Consider the following 24,228-nt stretch of genomic DNA (forward strand, 5'->3'; position numbering starts at 1 on the left):
GAGTTGTGTATGCCATACTTAATTCTCTATAAAGTTTGTCTTCCAGACATCTCAGCAGTGGGAGAAAGAGAATGCACCTCATGTCAAATTGTAGGGCGAGGGCCAAAGTCATTTCCTAGGGCTACCGCAAATGAAAATGGCCATTATAAGATGGAAGGATATCCTAGTGCCAAGCCAGTGATTACTGAGAGCTCCTTACTCACGGGATTGCAAAATTTCCTGCATGGAGCACCTGCATGATACGATGAAGAAACATACCAGTTATTTCAGAGGTAGCCTAGCAGACATGCCCAATGGCGAGTTTCACAGTACTAAATTGTAGAAACTGAAATGTGTGTCTATGAAGAGGGCAGATTTTCCAAGTTTTCCTCAGGAAGTGAATATGCAGCAGAGTGCAAGCTAGTTGGCTCGTGTAAGATACTTGTTAGACTTTTACACCTCACTGTCAAATCAAAGTGCAGCACAACATGCTCGCTACTTTCTCCAAGCAGAATTCAGGTTCTGACAGATACCAGGCAAATTTTACACATTAAGTACTGCAAATGCGTCTACTATTATAATCATGCTGAATGCCACACAATATGGCAATGCACTTTTTATTGCCTCTGCAGGAGCACCTTTCTGGGAAGCCTTAGGATCAAGAGCCTCCTTCACTTATTTTGCTCAATTGAACAAAGTTGGTCAAGGCAGCATGTTGGTGGGGAAATGCGTTACGTAAGGTAACTTACTGAAAAAGCATTCCTATGGTGGTCAGAAATGGTGTTGTGCCTACTTGGGAGAAAACAGTGCAGACCTAAAAAGCTACTGGGTGTAAACTATCTATTGTGAAAGGTCCACCATCCTGATTTAAGAAGGCTTGATGTATTATTAGTTCCCAACACTCGGGCTATTCAGAATCTTTAGTATTTGTAAAATGCTTGAAGATGCTCAGATGAAAGACAAATTTGCACATCATTGCCTTTCAAAGTGATGTAACTGTTTGATAAATACAAGAGATTGCCATGTGGTGGTCTAAACTCTGACACTTACAAAACAGCCTCTGTTGAATGTACACAGCATGCATTTCTTCCACTGTTTGGCTTATCTGAAATAAATGAAAACTAATGCAAATATATGGCACCTGGACGTAACCAGCAATTGAGTATTAAACAGCCTAATTAACAATCAATTTAACACAGAAAAGTGAATGCCCACAATATCCAGTGCTTTCACAGGTGTTAGATATTTATTTCTTGAAAACAGTTCAGTTTCTTTGCTAAATAGCATGCGTTCTTTGAACACACATTACATTAGAAAAAAGCTAGACAATCACAAACTAAATCGAACTGAAACGTAAGAATTCAAGTCTATGTTTTCTTAAAGGATCACAGTTTTTGATAAGAGTACAACATTTGTAAGAAAGATCAATTTGTGCTATTTGACGTAGACATTGCCTAGAAAACCATACAGATTCAAACACTGGAGTCCAGGCATGGAGGAAACCTTGACAAAGAATTTTTTTTTTAAAGTTAATCTAAGATACTGTTAAAGTTATGACAGGTTTCAGAGTAGCAGCCGTGTTAGTCTGTATTCGCAAAAAGGAAAGGAGTACTTGTGGCACCTTAGCGATTAACATTTATTTGGGCATAAGCTGTAGCTCATGAAAGCTTATGCCCAAATAAATTGGTTAGTCTCTAAGGTGCCACAAGTACTCCTTTTCTTTTTGTTAAAGTTATGTAACAAAAGGTTTGTGCTTCCTGTTGTCAGACACAGTTTAAAGATATCTTGTGCTGGGTAAAGAGTAAAAATTTACTCAAGTTTTATTTAATTCTATTCAGAGAAGAAAATCCAGCCTCATAAAACAAGACACCAAAATTTTAAGACAACCAACAGTGTTGCATCTGACATAGAGGCAACCGATGAGAGCAGTGCAATTTGAGTGCCTGGCTGAAGTGACGGATGAGTCCATCTGTCTCAGGTACTTATAAAACTGCCTGTGTGCTTGCTGTATTTAAGCTATAGTACTTTGGGATGTAGCAAGTACTGGCTGTATTTTTGTGCAGCACCCTCTGCTGAATAAGAAATGGATGACTAAGATACCTTGTTCTAGCTGCCCTACTTTCATACATGCCATAACACAATGCTCTCAAAAAATCAGGGTACTATGTATGCTCATCTACAAGAGTTTAAAAGTGGTTAATATGAACAGGTACATCTGTCTTCTCCTTATTAACTCCAAAAGCATACACTGCAGGTGATAAAGCCTCAGTGCCTTCATTTTTATATGTATTGCATTAGGGACTTCTGTAAGGGCAATGAGTGTCCTTTCCAAACCCTGTTTGTGGCATCACTTCAGCACAATGCACTCATGCATTTTACAGACAGTAAGGAATGAGCTCCAGCCACACCCAGTGTAATATAAAAATAATCTAAATAACATTTAAAATGTTGAGTAGCAATCAATACTCCTCCGTGTTCGCTTGAAGGCTCTGTGAAGCTCTGCTCCACCTTGCTTTTCTGTTAAACTTAAGTGTCATTCCAAAAATAATTTCCCCCTACCTTGGTTTAATTGAATACCATTGTCTATTTGACAGGGTACATTCATCTAGAGAGCCGTCTGCTCACTTTCATTCTGTAATTAAATGTAAAAAAGTCTGGCTAAACAGCAGTTAGCCAAAAATGAAAACACACAACTTCTACTCCCCAGCCTCTGAAAAGCCAGTTTAAAATTTTCTATAGGATCTTCTGAGGAAGTTTAGTTTGGTGAATAAAGTGCTTATTTTAAGTCAAAACACCATTATTTGCTTCACATTAAGGAACTTTTACATCACCTTTCAATGATGCTTTCAGTTGAGGCTACATAGACTAAGCGGATGACATACAAAGTCTGCCTCTGAAGACCTATATAATCCTTATTAGGTTGTAAGTTAGATGAGTTTGGGGTTTTGTCCCACTCCGCGATGGACATCTGCCCATGTGACAAGGATCCCAGTCCAGGGCCTGGTAGCATTTAAGGCACAAAGCCACAGGAGCAGTACCGCCTGCTGAGGCTCTGTAGTTGAGCAAGCTGAAGTGGCTCTTTGAAGGAGTGGGAGGAAAGCACTCCTTAAAAAGTTGGTTGGCAACATTTATGTTGATGACCATCCTCTTCCCTTTCCCAGGTGGGGTCATACTGGTCTTGCACAGGGGAATGAATGGATATATATTGTCATGTGGAGCTCATTTACATAAATCTCTTCCCCCCCCACCCCCGAACAGCTCAGCAGAGTGTCCCTGCAACATGCATACAGTCCTCTCATTCCTCTACTACACACTAAGCTAGCCATCCCCCAAGCTCCACTGACTCATTAGGCAACCAGTTTATACACACTACTGCGACTTACAGCCCTTGTTTATGTGGTAGCACAGGTTGTGTATCTGTTGCTGAAACTACTAAGCTCTTAGGCATAAGTTAGGATGTCTGCTCTGGAGAGGGCAAAGCTGCAACAGCAGGTGGTGTTCCAATTAGCAGTGATGTGTACTGACACAGCTGCACACTAGCCTGTAAGAATGCCTGGCTCCAGCCATTACTACTAATTCCTCCCCTTCACAAGCACCAAGTTCTCCTGCAAACTTTGCTTACTTTTATTAATCTGAAAAAGTTCTACAACAGCGTTAGCAAGTTGAGAATTAAGTGCATATTTGGCACAAAACCATGAAGGACAGGCTACCCTCCCCAACACTTCTCCACTCCTTACACAGATGCGTGAATATTCTGAAGGAAAAAAAATTGCTTATGTCCTCCAGAACAGAAATTATGATCTTCATTATGCACAAATCTCCAAATTCTTCCTATTTACATAAGGTAACCCAAATAACAGAAACTATTCCTCCCCCATCTAAGAGGCACTGTCATTCAACTATTGGGTATTACTACTAAATCTATGTAACTAGTAATATTTGTGTTTTACAAGTGTCAGCACAGAGCTACATGAAACATCTCTCTCTACATGTAGTCACACAACAGCATTACTTGGATTTGAAGAGGGTAACAGTCACAGTAATATACAGACAGTCCACCCCAAACAGGCCATTATTTTCCAGGCCTTTGTGGATTGTGTCATTTTTGCAAATTATTATAAGCCTCCAAAACAGACATACTTTATTTCTAGGTACTCATCAATACCATATTTTGAACCTTCTCGTCCTAAGCCAGACTGTTTCACACCACCGAAAGGGCACTCCACTGAGGAAATTATTCCTTCATTAACACCAACTATTCCAACCTCCAGCTGCTCTGCAACTCTCCAGATCTGGGCTGGGTCTTGAGAATAGAAATATCCTGTCACATGAACGTAAAAATATATTGTTAACATAGAACAAAAATCAAAAGGACATGGCAGCAGAAGGTTTTGGGGAAGGTGCTTATTAGCAAACAGAAATAATCAAAATCAAATTCTTCATCTCACACCACTGCAACACTAAGCTCAAGTTTGTAGCTGCACAGTGGTGTATCTGTCTGAAAAGGGAGAACGTACCTGCTAAACCCACATTGGCTGAATTTGCTATAGCAACAGCTTCTGCTTCAGTATCAAACCTGTCAATATAAAGAAACAGAGAGCCAGTGAGACCTGCAATCAACATAGCGGGGTGGAAAAGGAAGTAATCCTTACTGCCTTCCTGGTCTCTGGATACTGAGAAGCAGCCTCACTGCAAATGGGACAAAGTGAATGTAGGTTTGTTCTCCTTGGTATATTTCTATTGTTTTATTATTTAATTTTCAGCCTCAAGCCAGGGTGCTTTTGCCATTTCCCTTGAGTTACATTAAATTTTAAAATGTGTTAACACTTGTCAACTAATGTGGTTTAAACACGCCACTCACTTTCCCTGTCTTGACAAGATCTCACACCTGAGAAAGATTTGTAAATCTTCCCCCCACTGAGTCCTACCAGGTTCAATCATACTGGGGAGGGGGGGAAAAAAACCCTCATAAAGAAAAAGACTGCTAGAGAGGGAAAATTGTCCAAAGGGTACTTTGGATCAGAGAAACACAGAACTATTAGGTCATGTGACAAAATGCCTGTTATCCTCCCTCGTTAAACTGCAGGTGCCATTTAAAAAAAAAATCTCACTGAAAAAAAGTTTACAGGTCAAAATTACAGGTACAGTTTTAATAAGTAAAAATGAGAGAGAGAGAGAGACTCTCTCATCAGAAGCCCCCCCCCCCAAAAAAAAATCTGTGGAAGAATAATAATTATGCAGATTGTATACTTATTCACATGAAATAAAATACTTTTTTGAAGTTTACTAAACTTTCTCTATGTTAATCTGAAGAATGGATTATCTTACTTGATAACTGGTGCTAAGGGACCAAATGTCTCTTCTTGCGTGCAAAGCATGTTTGTTGTGACGTTGCTGAGCAGAGTAGGCTCAAAGAAATTCTTTCCAAAACTGTGTCGTTTCCCTCCTGTCACAATGGATGCTCCTTGAGAAACCGCATCGCTAATGTGTCTCTCCACCTGAGATGAGCAAAATAAGAGATACTCAAGCTAGCATTTAGCAGTAAAGGTTTGGTCTTCTTTTCTCTGAATACACAACAAGATTCCCCAAGATTAAACAGGGCATTAGACAAAAAGGGTTTATTCTGCTCCTTATTTAGAGGACTGAGACACTGCTTAAAACCTCCCTTTTTGCTGAATTTTCATCTCTCCTCCTGAACATAACCTGAATTTTAGATTTACAGACCAGGATCACTTGCAAAGCAGGGCTGCAATTCAGTAAAGATTTACATAAATGCTTAACTTTACGGACGCTTATTAGTCCTGCTGAAGTCAAGGAAAGTTAAGCACATCTGTAAGTCTTTGCAGGATCAGGGCCACACATTCATGGTCAGCGTAGTCAGAGAGAGATACAAAAGACCATGCAGTGCTTACCTACTGACAGAAGAAAACTATCCTATCTCAGGGCTTGTCTACACTGGCAATTTACAGTGCTGCAACTTTCTTGCTCAGGGGTGTGAAAAGCACCAGTGTAGACAGTGCACCAACGCTGGTAGCTGCGCTCCCATTGCTGGTAGCTATGCCCTTCGTGGAGATGTTTTTTTTAAGAGCACTGGGAGAGCTCTCTGCCATGACCACACAAGCCACGTTAAAGCGCTGCCAGTGTAGACTAGCCCACAATAGCAAGTCTTCAAGATGGTATTGGAGAGACCATATCTCCATCTATTCTCTAACGTGAACAGAACGCACATTAAACTAACTTCTATGAACACCAGCCCGGGTGGACAAAAAATGGATTTTTAAAGATATAAAATCAGATTTTTATTTTTAAAAACAAGACCTTAAAATTAAATTTGAATTTATGGTAACCTACGGTAAAGGCCTAAACTTACTACAATCTATTCAAATCATTTTTAAAAAATGAATTAAAAAAACCTACTTTATACCAGTGAGTCATCTGCAAATTTTTGTAAGTTAAAGAGTGCTACTTTTTAAATGTAAACAGAATTGGGGTGGGGAGGAGAATCTTTAACTGTTGAGGTCAATTCAAGCTTTATAAATATGTCAATGTCATATGGTGCATTAAATATCTATATTATTTTCATTCTTTACAACAGAGTGAATGGTGGTATTGACATTTTTCCTAATGCAAGTACTTTCAGTTCTTGTTGTACAGAAAAGCTTTTTCCTTAATTTTACTTTTGGATTCAGTTTAGTCAACTGGTGCAGAGAATATATTTTCTTCTTTTGGATCATTCAAATTAAGAAACCAACTGGGAGTTGAAAAAGTAGGAAAGCTTGTGTTCCTCTTCCAATCTATGAACTATAATACAAAAAAACCCAGGTGGGAGAAGATGAACTCTACTAATTCTAGAAATTTGAAGGAGAGGGGCCAGATTTTCAAAGATATTTATGCACCTAAAGATGCTGATAGGCACCTAGGGGGCTGTAGCATCTTCACACAAATTAGGAATAAAAAATCATCATCTAATAAATAAATGCAATGCCACTCCTCATTTTCCATATAATGAAAAAATGTAAAAAATGAAGAATCTGAATAAATGTATGTTAAGAAATATAACTATTTATATAAACGAAAATGCACCTTTCTTTAGGAAAATACCTAAAACGTACAAATGCAAAACAAAATTAAAAGTCGCCCTCCACATTCAGAGCCCCCAATAGTTTTAGCCTTAATTTATTTTTCTGCTTAGTTTTGATACACAAAAACAGACTGTTCAAAACAAAAACTGTCATGCTACCTAGAGACATGAATATACCCAATACAACTCCCACAGTCTGTTAAGCTTTTGCAAATGTTCTCCAAAAAAATACCAATCAGAATAAAATTAGGAAAAAAGGCTTGCTCTTGGTAGATTATTCCCTTTTCTTTTCCTAGTTTAACAAGGCAATGATCACTGTAATTACTCCTGTTCACATCACTGTGGGCTTTGAGGAGAGAATACTTTCTGCAAATATAGAGAGACAAAGTGGATGAGGTAATATCTTTTGTTGATGAGACAGACAAGCTTTTGAGCCACACAGAGCTCTTCTTGAGATCTGGAAAAGGTACTCCCAGCATCATCGCAAAATGAAAGGCGGAACAGATTAAGTAAATAGCATATACTGTAAGGGACCATTCCATGTAGAGTGGCAAATATAGTCTTGTAAAACAGGTATTAGACGAAACTGGGTATACAATGTGTTTAATACTTCCTAAAAATGTAAATTACAATTTCAAAAGTGAAATCAGTATATTTTGATTATATATATATACACACACACACACACACACATATATATATATATATACCTTTCCCACTGCTTTTTCATTAATTAATGGCCCTTGGGTAGTTCCTTCATCAAATCCATTTCCTACATGTAGCTCTCTTTCAATGGCTTTGGCAAATTTTTCCACAAATGCATCATGGATCTTTTTTTGCACCAAAAACCGGTTTGTGCAAACACATGTCTGAAAACAAACATGAAAGAATAACAAAAGACAAAGCTTAGTGCTTTTCCCATTTTTTACAGCACAGTAACTAGTTACCATTACACTTCCTTCCATGCCTTCTCTTCACCCACATAGGCTGTTACTAAGGTTTGCCCTTCTCTCATTAGAACACTCTGAAAAACAAACACTAACAAGCTGGAAGTGTTTCCCTGAAACACCGTCACCCTGTTAGCAGGTGTGGATCCTGCTAGGAAAGGGTTAAGTGGGTGCCACGGATTCTCTGATATATGTATCTACCAGGATACAAGGAAGGTGTGGTGGGAGTTATCCTCTAACCAAAGGATACAGGATGTGGGTTAAGTAGCAGACTCGGCATCTAAGCAAAAGTAGGAGCTGATATTTCTGTTATCTTATTGTTGTCTGTGTTAAGTCAGCCAAATCCCACATGAAGGAGGGTCTGGATTTTACAAGTTGGATTTGTAGGTTTGGGGAAGGAACACCTGCTCACTCTGACCCTTTGTTCTGTCTACACCCTCCTCTCCTCCTGCCTTGATTACTACAACCTTTTGCTTGATGTTCTCCAATACATAACTGCTAAAATAATGTTCCTTTGCAAGTCAGGCTACATTATCCCCCTTTGAAAACTTTCTATATCAAGTCTAAATTCCTTACCCTTGCATATAAGATCCTACATGGCTCTGTCTTGGTTTATATCTTGGGTCTTGTTTCATGTTGTCATGTCCCCATTCACCACTTTTGTTCTACCAAAGATTCCAGCCTCATTACTATCCTCATTTCCTTCTCCCAGGCCAGTCTTTGCATTTTCTCTCATGCTGTCCCCTCACTTTGACTAGTGAAATTATTTCATGCTAATCAGGTTCTTTTCAAAATCCACCTAAAACTTGCTTCTTCTGCAAGGTTAATGACTACTAACCCACATCAGTCATGTGCCTTCTCCACATCTTCTAGGCAGTATGCACCTCAGAACAATGATTGTCTTTAATGGTGCCAAGCGCACTGAACTCCAATATAAATGCCAACTACCCTGAAAAGTAACTCTAAAAACGGCAGATAGGTTTTCACCATATTTGTTTGTCTCATAACTATTTTCATAATCAAACATGCTCCATATATAAGCAGAGATGCATTTTTGAACCGCCAGCCTTGCGCAAATAACCTGCACACAGAACACCATTCACTGTTTTCCCAAGATGCTGCTGATTTAATTAACACTTAAAGCAACGTAGAGGCGGGGGGAGGGGGGGTTGTTGGTTTGGGGTTTTTTGCTTGACTAAGATCTTGCAGGATTGGCTCTAAACCAACTTAGTGAGCTGTACACACTCTGTTTTAGGTGTTAATGATAGCAACTGTGTCTGCGGAGAAACACTGAATCTTGACAAGTAAAGGAGGAATTCTTTCCACCTCTTTATCTTAAACTGCTTGTATCATTTATAAACTAAGCCTGAACACACACACACAGATAACGGTTAAGGATAGTGAACCTGATTTAAAAAAAGAATTCCATCTGGTTAAACACTTTCACCATGCGCTATTGCTCATCCTTCACTCATTTACATTTTGTACATATCTAACTCAGGTTTGGGACCTGACTTGGTTAGAAGAGTGGTTCCTAACCACTGGCACTCGAGACTCGTGACTGGTATTCAGGCTAGCGGCTGCCACTGAAATCTCTGTCTTGGGCCTGCCTGTACCTTATTCAACTATCTGAATTTTAAGCTACAACACAGTTCAATCCTCTGGGAAACGGGGTTTGAACAACCGTCAATTCCAATGCAAGTTTGATTATACACAACTGAACAAGGGGCAGCTGGTGCCAGAACAGAGACTGGATTTCAGGTTTATCATTAAGGTAGGGGACAAAGAAGCTATTGGCTCCAGGAAAAGGGATATGGGGATGTGTCACTATTGAAAATGACTTCTCCTGCACACCCTCAACTACCACTAACTTCACTGGGCATCCTAGGGGCACAAGGAATACAGGATTAGGTGAAAAAAGAAAAGGAGTACTTGTGGCACCTTAGAGACTAACAAATTTATTTGAGCATAAGCTTTCGTGAGCTACAGCTCACTTCATCGGATGCATTCAGTGGGGAGATTCATATACATAGAGAACATGAAGCAATGGGTGTTACCATACACACTGTAACAACAGTGATCCTTAAGGTGAGCTGTTACCAGCAGGAGAGCGGGGGGGGGGAGGCCTTTTGTAGTGATAATCAAGGTGGGCCATTTCCAGCAGTTGACAAGAACATCTGAGGAACAGTGAGGGGTGGAGGTGGGGAATAAACATGGGGAAATAGTTTTACTTTGTGTAATGACTCATCCACTCCCAGTCTCTATTCAAGCCTAAGTCAAATTGTATCCAGTTTGCAAATTAATTCCAATTCAGCACTCTCTTGTTGGAGTCTGTTTTTGAAGTTTTTTTGTTGAAGAATTGCCACTTTTAGGTCTGTAACTGAGTGACCAAAGAGATTGAAGTGTTCTCCGACTGGTTTTTGAATGTTATAATTCTTGACGTCTGATTTATGTCCATTTATTCTTTTACGTAGAGACTGTCCAGTTTGACCAATGTACATGGCAGAGGGGCATTGCTGGCACATGATGGCATATATCACATTGGTAGATGTGCAGGTGAATGAGCCTCTGATAGTGTGGCTGATGTGATTAGGCCCTATGATGGTGTCTCCTGAATAGATATGTAGACACAGTTGGCAACGGGCTTTGTTGCAAGGATAGGTTCCTGGGTTAGTGGTTCTGTTGTGTGGTGTGTGGTTGTTGGTGAGTATTTGCTTCAGGTTGGGGGGGCTGTCTGTAAGCAAGGACTGGCCTGTCTCCCAAGATCTGTGAGAGTGATGGGTCGTCCTTCAGGATAGCTTGTAGATCCTTGATGATGCGTTGGAGAGGTTGAAGGTGATGGCTAGTGGCGTTCTGTTATTTTCTTTGTTGGGCCTGTCCCGTAGTAGGTGACTTCTGGGTACTCTTCTGGCTCTGTCAATCTGTTTCTTCACTTCAGCAGGTGGGTATTGTAGTTGTAAGAATGCTTGATAGAGATCTTGTAGGTGTTTGTCTCTGTCTGAGGGCTGGAGCAAATGCAGTTGTATCGTAGAGCTTGGCTGTAGACAATGGATTGTGTGGTGTGGTCTGGATGAAAGCTGGAGGCATGTAGGTAGGAACAGCAGTCAGTAGGTTTCTGGTGTAGGGTGGTGTTTATGTGACCATCGCTTATTAGCACCATAGTGTCCAGGAAGTGCATCTCTTGTGTGGACTGGTCCAGGCTGAGGTTGATGGTGGGATGGAAATTGTTGAAATCATGGTGGAATTCCTCAAGGGCTTCTTTTCCATGGGTCCAGATGATGAAGATGTCATCAATGTAGCTCAAGTAAAGTAGGGGCATTAGGGGACGAGAGCTGAGGAAGCGTTGTTCTAAGTCAGCCATAAAAATGTTGGCATACTGTGGTGCCATGCGGGTACCCATAGCAGTGCTGCTGATTTGAAGGTATACATTGTCCCCAAATGTGAAATAGTTATGGGTGAGGACAAAGTCACAAAGTTCAGCCACCAGGTTTGCCATGACATTATCGGGGATACTGTTCCTGACAAACATCCTTACAAACAGGTTTGGTTGACCAAAAACTGTGAGCCACTAATTTAAAGCAGAGCTAAATACACTTTGTAGTGTCTACTTTAATGGCCTGAAATGAGAGTTGTCTTCAGGAATTCATGTGAGTTTATTGCTTGTGAAATGTCCATATGACAAAATCATCTGAAACTGATACCCTTGTTGGCAGTTTCAGCAGAGAGGCACTGAACTGGCATTGTACACTCATCTTCTCAATCCAGCATATTTCCTTTCCCAAGCAAATAAAGTTAGGCAAAAATTGCTTAATCACAAAAAATAGGGCTCTTTCATTCTCCAAAACGTGAAATAGGCAAGGTAGAAAAATAATTCTCTCACCTGCCCCGAGTTTCTGTATTTAGAAGCCAGAGCTCCTGCAACAGCTCGGTCCACATCAGCGCTGTCAAACACTATAAATGGAGCATGCCCCCCAAGCTCCATGGAAACCCGCTTCACAGTGCCAGCAGCATGATGCAGCAGAATCTACAAGTATACAGCAGACACCAAACAGGATAAGTGTGTAAATAATCAGTTCACTAACAAATCAGAATTTAGAGGCAGGGGGAACTAACTCTGGTGGGGATTGAACTCCCATAATGAACCTACAAATTCGCCACAGAGTCAATAGTCCATCTTTCCCATTCCCTTGCCAAAGCAGGCAATCTGATCCTACATTGAAGTCTCCAGTGGAAAAACTCCCATTGACATTAATAGGGCCAAGATTTCACCCAATTACTTTGTCCAGCCTTTATTTAACTAGAACTCAGGGAAGAGCTGCTTCTACTTTCCCTTGCAAGATCATTCCACATTGTCATAAAACTTGCTGTTAAGATTTTTCTCCTGATATCCAGTTTAAATTTTACCCTTCCCGCTGTCATCCCATTCCTCCTCAGACCATTTTAGAAAATGCCCCTTTCTTGTTAAGAGAAAGATTCTGCCATCTTAACCCCCCACACTAGTATTTTATTCCTCAAATAGTCCTAATGATTTCCATGAGACTACTCGCAGAGTAAAAGGGAGTAGAATCTAGCCTTAAGTAAAGATTTCACCTCATGACCCTTCAGTAATGCACTACATTACTGAGCAGCACATTCTGAGGTGTTCCCATTAGACTCAAGTCATCACGTAACCTGAAACAGCAGTTTCTGGAGCTGAACTTTCCTGAGTAACTGCTGTGCATCATTCCAGTTTGTAATTTGATGAAGATTACCACTGTTCTAAAAAGCTAACAGATACCAGATTAAATGGACAGTAATTCAAGGAAAAGTACTTAACAGGCTCAGGGATTTGTGTGAAGCCCTCAACAACCAGAAAGGAAGAAAGTTTGTTGCAGTGTGGGGAAGAACCACCCCAAAGGAAAATGTTATATATACACCTTTCTCCCCTCAAAACACTTCCCCTTGCTTTTCAGTAAAAACCCTTCAGACATTCACGGTCTTGTCATGTACCTTTCCTGTAGCTGTGGACCCAGTAAAAGATATTTTTGCTACCAAAGGATCAGTGCACAGGGCCTCCCCAACAGCTGGAGTTTGTTGTTGGGAACAGGGGACAACATTATATACTCCTGCTGGAATTCCAGCCTGGTTTGCAAGCTGCAATGAGAAACAGTGAATATGCAGTTACAAAATAATATACTTTGTATAAGGATCAGTTAGGTAATACTTTTATATTCATATATGTATTTGTAAATTTGCTCTGAAGACATAAGCACTGAGTCAATGAGAGCTGAGGGTGCTCAGCAATTCACAATATTGGGCCCCATAAACATTACATGTTGGCATTGCTATAGGCTGTTGCTGACATCAACTAAAGCAAAGATATTCAAAGTTAAAGCTGACTTTTGCAAAGCTAGGCCAATGCTGGAAGATACTCCTAATATGCCCATAATATATTCCAACGTCTTTATTTATTTTAAAAGTAACTATTAAATCTAAACCACCATCTTAACAGAATAAATTTGTACTCTCTCTGTGTGAGACTGTAGCCAAGAGTTATGTTTCAATGCCACTTCACTTTCTGTTTACATACTGCTTACTGTAAGATACAATCCATTGCTAATGTAATACCAGCGCAAAAGCTCACCTCAGCAAGTGCTAATGCTGATAATGGTGTGTCTTCCGCAGGCTTCACCACGACAGTACAGCCTGCTGCCAGAGCTGCACCAACTTTTCGTGTAATCATAGCGCTGGGGAAATTCCACTAGGTGGAGAGAAATATACAATGAAAAATCAGAAAAGCTGCATACTTCCCTCCCTCCCAAATAACTAGCTATTTTTGCAACTTCTAGGAAGAATCAAAACAAATCTTGTATAAGAATGAGACTTTGCTTTACTTTCACATTTAAATACTTTTCAAAAATCGAAAAGGGGAGAAAAGGCAGCATTTATAAAACACTGTGTATATAATGCCACTACCAATTTTCTTATGCTCTAAAAATTCGACTAATTAAATGGCAGAGAGATTTCTACATCTGTGAGAAACTGGTACTACCTATATTAACTCAAAAACTTCAACCTTTTGGGGGTGCACCTGCTGCTAAGAGTAGGTGGAGAAAAAAGATATGAGGAAACAAATCCGTACCCCTAGGAACATGAAAACCAAAAACATGACATGTATTTTCGGTATGAAAAAGCCATTATTTGTCTCATGATACGTAACTCAATGTAGAAACGCATCCAGACCAATGCTGTAACTTTCTCATATCTTATCTAGAGCCTGTGCTCTGTCCTACTTGGCCATGCAGGGGAGTAAAGTCCACCCAGAACAAATGAGTGGGGAGCAGAAAAAGGCCAGGGGGATTCAGGGGGGTTTCTCCTGGGCCGTGGCGGTATATGCTACCCCATTCTCAGAGCTGAGCCAAAAGCCCTAAGTTAGTCCTTAATCAGTCTGACAGATCCAGCTGCACTTACAGGGGTAATAATGGCTGCCACTCCAACAGGCTGTTTCAGCACCAAGATCCTTCTGTCTTTCACAGAAGGTAGAATGATGTCACCATAAATGCGACGACCTTCTTCTGCAAACCATTCCAGGAAGGAGGCAGAATAAAGAATTTCACCTTCTGCCTCTTTCAGAGGCTTCCCCTATGATTAAATCATAATGCAGAAATACTTCAAAGAGACCAAAGTGATTGAAAAAAGTCACTTAGGTCATTATTTTTACTCTTATTATTTGTGTAACCATGGCATTTAGGAGCCCTCGTCATTTTGCTAGGCACAGTAAATGGCACTTTGATTCCAGGTTACATACATTTCGGACAGAGTCTGGGCTAAGGATTTATAGGAGTCTTTCCATTACTTCAACAGGCTTTAGATCAGGCCCTACATGGTAAATTCTATAGCTAATGTGCCTTTCTTGCTTAAGGCCTGGGAGTTGTGGGTACATACCACCACTCAGGATAAGACCCTTTGTTGCCAAAGGGGTCCTTTGCTGGCAAAGAGACCTGAAAGATGCTGAAATTAGTACATTTTTACATGTAAAACTTACATTCTCTGCTGTAATTATCTTAGCAAGGTCATCTTTATTCTCCATCATCAAACTGTACCATTTGTGAAGTAACACACTTCTCTCCTAGGCAAGGAAAAAAAAAACCTCCTTACAGTGTGTATGATAACACCCATTGTTTCATGTTCTCTGTGTATATAAATCTCCCCACTGTATTTTCCACTGAATGCATCCGATGAAGTGAGCTATAGCTCACAAAAGCTTATACTCAAATACATTTGTTAGTCTCTAAGGTGCCACAAGTCCTCCTTTTCTTTTTATAGATAAGAATGTTACTATACTGAATTAACTTCATACTTTATGTATAAATGAATGTGTGCTGTTCAAATAGAAAAAAGATAACGGAGTAAGGATGACATGAATTCAAAATTGTACTGGAGGGCTAGTGATGCCACTATAGACAATGGTCCTTTCAGTCAGTCAACTTCTTTCAGACAGTACCAGGTGCTTCAGAGGAAAATCCGTGTGTGTGTACTCATATATATATATTCTCCCCACTGTTACTATTTGTATACAGGTCTACCTCTTTTGAAATTAATAAGCCCTTGGCCTCAATATCTTGTGGCAGTCAGTTTCACATGCTTTAGATGTATGTAAAAGACTACTTGCTTATAAACAGTTAATGAGAAAAGGACATGCTTTTGAAAAAAACAAAAACAAAAAAACACTTTTTCTAAGGCAGCGGCTCTCAACCTTTCCAGACTACTGTACCCCTTTCAGAAGTCTGATTTGTCTTGTGTACCCCAAGTTTCAGCTCTCCTAAAAACTACTTGCTTACAGAATCAGATATAAAAATTAGGGCTGTCGATTAATCACAGTTAACTTACGCGATTAACAGTGCAATTAAAACTGCAATTATTCACGATTAATTTTTGAGTTAAACAATAGAATAGCAATTGAAATTTATTCAATATTTTTGGATGTTTTTCTACATTTTCAAATATATTGATTTCAATTACAACACAGTATACAAAGTGAACAGTGCTCACTTCATATTATTTTTGATTAAATATCTGCACTGTAAAAACAAACAAAATAGTATTTTTCAATTCACCTCATACACGTAATGCAATCTCTTTACCGTGAAAGTGCAACTTACAAATGTAGATTTTGTTTTTTTGTTTTTGTTTTTTTTTTGGTTACATAACTGCACTGAAAAACAAAACAATGTAAAATTTTAGAGCCTACAAGTCCACTCAGTCCTACTTTTTGTGCAGCCAATCGCTAAGACAAACAAGTTTGTTTACGTTTATAGGAGATAATGTTGCCCACTTATTATTTACAATGTCACCAGAAAGTGAGAGCAGGCATTGGCATGGGACTTTTGTAGCTGGCATTGCAAGGTATTTACATGCCAGATATGCTAAACATTCATGTCCCTTCATGCCTCAGCCACTATTCCAGAGGACATGCTTCCATGCTGCTGATGCTTGTTAAAAAAATAATGGTTTAATTAAATTCGTGACTGAACTCTTTGGGGGAGAATTGCATGTCTCCAGCTCTGTTTTACCTGCATTCTGCCATATATTTCATGTTATAGTAGTCTCGGCTGCTGGCTCAGCACATGTTGTTCATTTTAAGAACACTTTCGCTGCAGATTTCATAAAACAGGAAGAAGGTACCAATGTGAGATTTCTAAAGACAGCTACAGTACTCGACCCAAGCTTTAAGAATCTGAAGTGCCTTCCAAAATCTGAGAGGGACGAGGTGTGGAGCATGCATTCAGAAGTCTTGAAAGAGCAACACTCTGTATACAGAGCTGTATAAACAAGTTATTCTATGAAATTTTAGTCTGTACTGACTTCCCTAGGCAAATAACCAGATGAGTTGATGTACCCCAAGGAAGACCTCTGTGTACCCCCCTGCCCCTCTGAGGTGTACTTGTACCGCTGGTTGCAAACCACTGTTCTAAGGTATGTGTAAGGTGACTTGTGGCCTTCAAGCCAGCTTTTAAATTTAAAGCACCACCACCTAACTGTGCCCACTAACCCCTCATATTAATGACAGACCTATTAGTAGCCATCCCTAGAGGCCTGTCAGACCCTCCCTGCTGCTGCACATCACCAGTCCCTGCCCCAAAGCGCTTCCAGGCGAAGTATGGGATTAAATACACCACACACATGAACAGAGGCAGCTGAATCAAGCCCACTGGAGCTCTTTAAGCCCCCAACCTGCCCTGGGCTCTGCCCGCCAAGGGGGCAGCCGGCCTGGCTCTCCTGCGGGGTCACAGCCGCAGAGGCGGGCATGCCGTGGGCGCACCTGGAGAGTACATCACACTCTCCCACGGTCCTGCCGTGCCCCGGGACAGCTCGTGCCCCGCTCACCCCTGGGTGGGGGGAGCTGACTGCAGCCCGGGACACCCTCCCTCAAAGCTCCTGCCTGTGGGTCCCTGCCCCCAGAGCGCGGAGGGGGGGGCTCCCGGGGCCGGGCTTTCCCCTCAACGCCCCCCCCCCCGGGGCTCTCACCTTGGCGGGGGCCGCGCTCCAGCCGGGCCCGGCCTCCCATGCGGCTCTCACCGCGGCCCGGGCCTCGGCCACGCCGCAGTCCGCCACCCGCCCCAGCTCGGCGCCGCTGGCCGGGTCCAGCACGGGGAAGGCGGCGGCCGCCTGCACCCAGCGGCCTCCCACGAAGCCGCCCGAGCGCGCCAGGGCGCCGGGCAGCCGCGGCGGGGCCGGGCCGGAGCCGCTGCGCCGGAGCGGGGCCGGGAGCAGGCGCTGGGCCGCCCGCAGCCGGGTCCAGGGGAGCCACCAGCTCGCCATGGCCGCGCGGCGGCGGGGAGCGAGGGGCGGGCGGGGCAGCGGGAGCCGGATCCCCGGACCCCAACCGCTCCCCAGTCTGCAGGCCTGGCCCTGGGCTCTTTGTGCGCCCGCTGGTGGCCTGGAAACGGCTTCCTGTAGAAATGTACTGCCTGCAGCGGGCTGTAAGAAACTACTGTTGCATAAAAACTGCTGCCTCATGCCGCAAAGTCCTACAGATAGCCGTTTGCCCCCTGCACTCATGGCAGGACAAAGTATTAACTGGACCATTCCTGCTGTGTGTTTGTCCAACCCGCTCTTAAAAATCTCCAGGGACGGAGATTCCCTTCCCTCGGCAACTTATTCCAGTGCTTAATCACCTTGACAGGAAGTTTTTCCTAATGTCCAACCTAAACCTCCCTTGCTCTTGGCCTATCGTCAGAGGTTAAGGAGAACAAGTCTTCTCACTCATCCTTGTAACAACCGTTTACGTACTTGAAAACTGTTATCATGTTTCAGTCTTTCCTCATAGGTCCTGTTTTCTAGACCTTTCATCATTTTTGTTGCTCTTCTCTGGATTTTCTACAGTTTGTCCACCTATTTCCTGAAATATGGTGCACTGAACTGAACAAAATACTCCAGTTGAGGCTTAATCAGCGCAGAGTAGAGCAGAATTACTTCTCTTGTCTTGCTTAGGACACTCCTGCTAGTACACCCCAAAATGACATTTTTTTTTTTGCAGCAGTGTTACACTATTGACTCATATTTAGCTTGTGGTCCACTATGACGCCCAGACCCATTTCCACAGTGCTCCTTCCTAGGCAGTCATTTCCCATTTTGTATGTGTGCAACTGATTGATTGTTCCTTCCTAAATGGAGTACTTTGCATTTTTCCTTATTGAATTTCATCCTATTTACTTCAGACCATTTCTCCAGGTTGTCTAGATCATTTTGAATTTTAACCCTATCCTCCAAAGCACTTGCAACCCCTCCCAGCTTAGTATCGTCCACAAACTTTATAAGTGTACTCTCTATGCCATTATCTAAATCACTGATGAAGATATTGAACAGAAACTTATCCAGAACTGATCCCTACAGGACCCCACTTGTTATGTCCTTCCAGCATGACTGTGAACCACTGATAACTACTCTCTGGGAGTGGTTTTCCAACCAGTTATGCACCCACCTTATTGTAGCTCCATCTAGGTTGCATTTCCCTAGTTTATGAGAAGGTCATGTGACACAATATCAAAAACTTTAGTAAAGTCAAGATCTACTAGGATAACCACTTCCCCCCACATCCACAAGGCTTGTTACCCTGTCAAAGAAAGCTATCAGGTTGGTCTGACACAGTTTGTTCTTTACAAATCCATGCTGACTGTTACTTATCACCTTATTTTCTTCTAGGTGTTTGCAAACTGATTGCTTAATTATTTGCTCCATTATCTTTCTGGGTACATAAGCTGACTGGTCTGTAATTCCCAGGGTTGTCCTTATTCCCTTTCCATAGATTGGCACTATAATTGCCCCTTTCTAGTCTTCTGGAATCTCTCCTATCTTCCATGACTTTTCAAAGATAATTGCTAATGGCTCAGATATCTTCTCAGTAAGCTCCTTGAGTATTCTAGGAATCATTTCATCAGGCCCTGGTGACTTGAAGACATCTAATTTGTCTAAGTAATTTTTAACTTGTTGCTTCCTCATTTTCACTGGTATTCACTATGTTAGATGTCCAATCACCACCAACTTTCTTGGTGAAAACCGAAACAAAGAAGTCATTAAGCACATCTTCCATTTCCACATTTTCTGTTATTGTTTTTCCTCATCATTGAGTAACGGGCCTACTCTGTTCTTGGTCTTCCTCTTGTTCCTAATGTATTTGTAGAATGTTTTCTTGTTACCCTTTATGTCTCTAGCTAGTTTGATCTTATTTTGTGCCTTGGCCTTTCTAATTTTGTCCCTACGTACTTGTGTTATTTGTTTATATTCATCCTTTGTAATTTGACCGAGTTTCCACTTTTTGTGGGACTCTTTCTTGATTTTTAGATCATTGAAGTTAAGACAGGGTGGTCTCTTGCCATACTGCATATCTTTCCTACGCAGTGGGATAGTTTGCTCTTGCGCCCTTAGTAATGTCTCTTTGAAAAACTGCCAACTGTCTTCTCATGGGATCTTACCTACAACTCCCTGAGTTTGCTAAAATCTGTCGTCTTGAAATCCATTATCTTTATTTTGCTGTTCTCCCTCCTACCACTCTTTAGAATCATGAACTCTATCATTTCATGTATCAGAGGAGTAGCCGTGTTAGTCTGTATCCACAAAAACAACGAGGAGTCTAGTGGCACCTTAAAGGCTAACAGATTTATTTGGGCATAAGCTTTCGTGGGTAAAACCATTGGTACCACTGCTCTCTGTAGGAATTAGCTACATCAGATAGCAGTTTTTAGCAAAGTAGGACCTGTCAGGGCTACAGGTAGCACATTCCTACAGATAGCAGTTTCTTACACCATACGGTGTGTGAAACTGCTATCTGTAAGAATTTGCTACCCATGGGAGAGGTAGTGAATTGTTACTATTAGCAGTTACTGATACATATGGTTGTTCTTATGTGCTGACTTGTCCTAATTTGCTAAAACTTGACAATGGTGTGGGATGGAAGCATAAAGTGTTCAGCTTCCAAATGACCCAGCCTGGATTCATTGTAGTGGGACGCGGGACATGTGGAGGATAATTTAAAATCTTAATTTCCTTAGGGTTCACCTTCAATATACTTCTATGCTGGTGCGATCTTTGACTATTAATCAACTCAGCAGGCAGGCACAGGCAGCAAGTCACTTGTCCTGTGGTCTTGACTGAGAAAGGTTTCTGATCAAAGGGAGCATAGGATCCAGCAAGCTCGTGGGGTAATATTTCATTGGAGATGAAAGGGCTTGTTCAGAAATAGATTTTGAAGTCTGTAGGGTGAAGATGAGCCAGATGGGCTTGTCTCCATGCTGCTATATTGTGTTCTCTGGGGGCTGGTAGAAAGGAGAGAGAAGTATTATGGATTTCCTCTTTCCCTTACTGAGGACCGTCTATGCTCACCTGAAATTTTTCCTGGCAGAAGCAGTTCCTATCTATTTATTACAGGGTGAAAATATGGCTGCCATCACACAGAGGCATTAGTGGTGGTAGAGGTGAGAAGAGGGCCAAAAAGTCCTTTTCCCTCCCCCAAACACTCCCATGCATGTAGAAGCCATAATGTTGCGGCTGCCTAAATACCCTGATGGCAAACGGGTAGGGGCAGAAGGCACTGCCAGCTATTGTGAGCACCCCTGAGGAGCCATGCCCTTTGTGGACTGTATGCTGCTACACCTATTCTATACTGGTGAGGGCAAGCCTCACTCCGCAGTACTCCTGGTAGCCCAGGGCTTCCCCTGGCTTCCACCAGCACAAACACCGTTCCTACCACCATTGCTTGAAGATGCACTACCTTCTCTTCCTCCACCCCATTGCTCAAGCTTTAGAGTCATAACTGAGCCTGCAGTTGGTAAAGTGCTCATGATCTCTAGAAAACATGACATAGGATGATTATAACTGTTGCTACTGATGATCTCAAACTCAGACAAACCTTAGTGGGGAGGCAAAGAGTTCTATTGGAAAAACTGACATGGTGTTTTTGGTGATGTGAATAGCTCTTTAGAGATTCAGGCTTCTCCCATGAACAAATGAGCCAGAGAAGCAGCCTAGCAAATAAACAAACCTACCCTGCTATTTACATTAGGAGGATAATTGATGCTGAATCCTGCAGCTGACAGAATGTGATATAAAAAAGTATCGCACAGAAAAAGTATTTCACTGCAGTGTTTTCCACAGAATTTGAGATTAGGGTATGTGTTCAGAAATACAGGGGGAAGGGTGAGGAGTGATGAGGTGTGAAACTGTTAGGGCAAAGGTGGGCTGTATGGCACCATAGTAAAAACTGAAAAATGTTTCACGATCATTTTATTAGATTTAACTCACGTTTTTAAATCATCACACAAATTAAAGTTGGTTTTCCAAGCCAACTATGAAGCACTATATCTACATCTTTCTTGTTGTAATTTTGTACAACTCTTAATTAACCTCTCGAATGCAGTGCATTCATTTTTGGTGGCTGCTCATGTGTCAGATACTTCCAGTCCTTCATGATATGCTCATGATCAGGCAGAAGGCGACTTCTTTCAGGACACAAAATTCTATTCAATGAGGAAAAAGAACGCTCAACTGTAGCTGTTGTGACTGGAAGCAGAAATTGATGAATTCCTACTTCTTTCATCCCAGGAAACCTAGCACAAAAATTGGATCGAACAATAGTGATGATAAAAAAGAAGTTGAAATCAAATCTACATTCGTTCATCATATGATATTCCACTCTGTGTTCAAATTCTCTATTCAGTCCTGATCACATGGTAGTCCCATTGCTGGTAGTGCCTCACTCCACTCAATGGTTGGTGTTTTTAAGACAGGCATCTGTAAAACCTACGTAGAGGTTGATGGAATCCAAAAGTTGTTGTGGAGATGTAAGAATCAAGTCAGTGTACTTTACTTTTTCAGCTGGCTTAACAAACGCTTCTTGTCTTCTTCTTTTAAGGAGTTAATATAAGTGTCCTAATTAGTCAACTGCTGAACTGAAGTCTTTGCTTCTTCCAGTATGTTTTCAATGGATATCTCTCTGATTGAGCCAAGTGTAGCTTCCATTGCTGGACAGAGATCTATTCCTGTTGTAGCAAATGCCTGGATGGTTGACCCAAGTGGTTTTAACAGTAGACTTACAAGAGAGAATGGTGATTGTGTTCTCTGAACTTAGTAGCAAAAGTAGTCCACCAGCCTCACTACTTAGATCCATCCCATCTTGGTAGCTACTTTCCAAAGCCAATAATAATGGTTACAGTAATTTTAAGACAACAGCCAAGGATCGTTCATGAGAAAGCCAGTGGATTTTCCCAGGTTGAACTAATCTGAACTTCTGTCCCAATATATCTTCTATATTTTCCAAGACATTCAGTCCTTTTAGACTCTTGCTGAAAAAGAGTATAATGAAGACATTAAATTTATAGCTTTTAAAACGCCTTTTGAAGATTGTGCAGCTTGTATTAGTGCTAGTTGGAGTAGATGGCCTCAGTAGTGTGTATTGGAGAGATCAGAGTTACACTATTTCTCTGAGCAAAGCTTGTACTCCACTGTGTCTTCCAGAGAAGTTTGCAGCTCCATCAAATACACATGCAGCCATCTGTTTGGGGTTCAATTGACAAGCATTTAACTCTTCTAAGATGTGGGTTGTCAGAGATGCAGCTGAAGTGTCTTCTATAAACTGAACATTTAGAAATTCATCTATTGATCTACCACTGATATCAAGATAATGTAGACAGTGACTTAATACTTGACACCCATTTGCATCGGTGCATTCATCAGCCATGTATGCACATTTTCTGAATGCGGTGAGAGAGTTCTTCACTTTTTCAACTGCTGAGTCTTTCACTGTTGCCCTGCATGCTTCGAACCAGTCAGCTGAGTTTCTTGCAGAAAGATAGCGAGCATTTGCTGGTCTTGGTCGGAACCAGTGTCCAACTTCCGGATTAACAAATGACAATGCACTTAACGTTGGCCTCCAGTCTGTAGTGTGTGGTATCTCTTGCTTAAAGAGAAAGCATGATGTGACAGCCATGTTTGTTCGCATAAACTGTGTTAAGTATCAGAGGGGTAGCCGTGTTAGTCTGGATCTGTAAAAGCGGCAAAGAGTCTTGTGGCACCTTACAGACTAACAGACATATTGGAGCATAAGCTTTCATGGGTGAATACCCACTTCGTCGGATGCATGTAGTGGAAATTTCCAGAGGCAGGTATAAATATGCAAGCAACTGTGTTGTGTCTCCAGCATTCTTAACAGTCTCATTAAGTACTTCTAAAATTGGCTTTGGCAATGACTGGTTTATAAGGCTTTCTGCACATTGATGCAGTCCAGAGGATTGGTGTTTTTCAGCCTTTTCACGTAGTTTGTCTGCATTGGCTTTGCTGATCAGTCTGGCAAAAGCTCCTCCACTTTTACTATATAAATCATGGTATGCTCACGTCTTGAATACTGTGTGCAGTCCTGGTCTCCCCATCTCAAAAAAGATATATTGGAGTTGGAAAAGGTACAGAGAAGGGCAACTAAAATGATTAGGCCTATAGAACAGTTTCCATATGAGGAGAGATTTAAAAAGACTGGGGGACTTTCTGGCTTGGAAAAGAGACTGTTGGGGTAGGGGAAGGGGGAGGGAGGGGAAGTCTATAAAATCTTGACTGGTGTGGAGAAAGTGAAAAGCTCCCTCACATAACACAAGAACTAGGGGTCACTCAGTGACATTAATAGGCAGCAGGTTTAAAACCATGCTCTGAGAGCCTCTGTTTTCCCAAAGCTGGGAGTGGACAACAGGGAATGGA

The 24,228-nt window shown here is 41.5% G+C and overlaps 1 protein-coding gene across 1 annotated transcript; it reads right to left on the reverse strand.

The window, feature by feature from the left end:
* Positions 1 to 1,180: 1,180 nt before the first annotated feature.
* Positions 1,181 to 17,808, reverse strand: ALDH5A1 (aldehyde dehydrogenase 5 family member A1). The gene is made up of 10 exons (XM_074944770.1): positions 17,515 to 17,808; positions 15,032 to 15,115; positions 14,458 to 14,628; positions 13,631 to 13,747; positions 12,997 to 13,140; positions 11,888 to 12,031; positions 7,771 to 7,929; positions 5,308 to 5,477; positions 4,497 to 4,555; positions 1,181 to 4,300 (listed from the first exon to the last, which is right to left on the reverse strand). The coding sequence occupies exons 1-10, from the start codon at positions 17,806 to 17,808 to the stop codon at positions 4,095 to 4,097; spliced, it is 1,548 nt and encodes a 515-aa protein (XP_074800871.1). The 3' UTR covers positions 1,181 to 4,094.
* Positions 17,809 to 24,228: the final 6,420 nt, after the last annotated feature.

This window comes from Natator depressus, chromosome 2 (genome assembly GCF_965152275.1).
Source record: "Natator depressus isolate rNatDep1 chromosome 2, rNatDep2.hap1, whole genome shotgun sequence".
Lineage (NCBI taxonomy): Eukaryota > Metazoa > Chordata > Testudines > Cheloniidae > Natator > Natator depressus.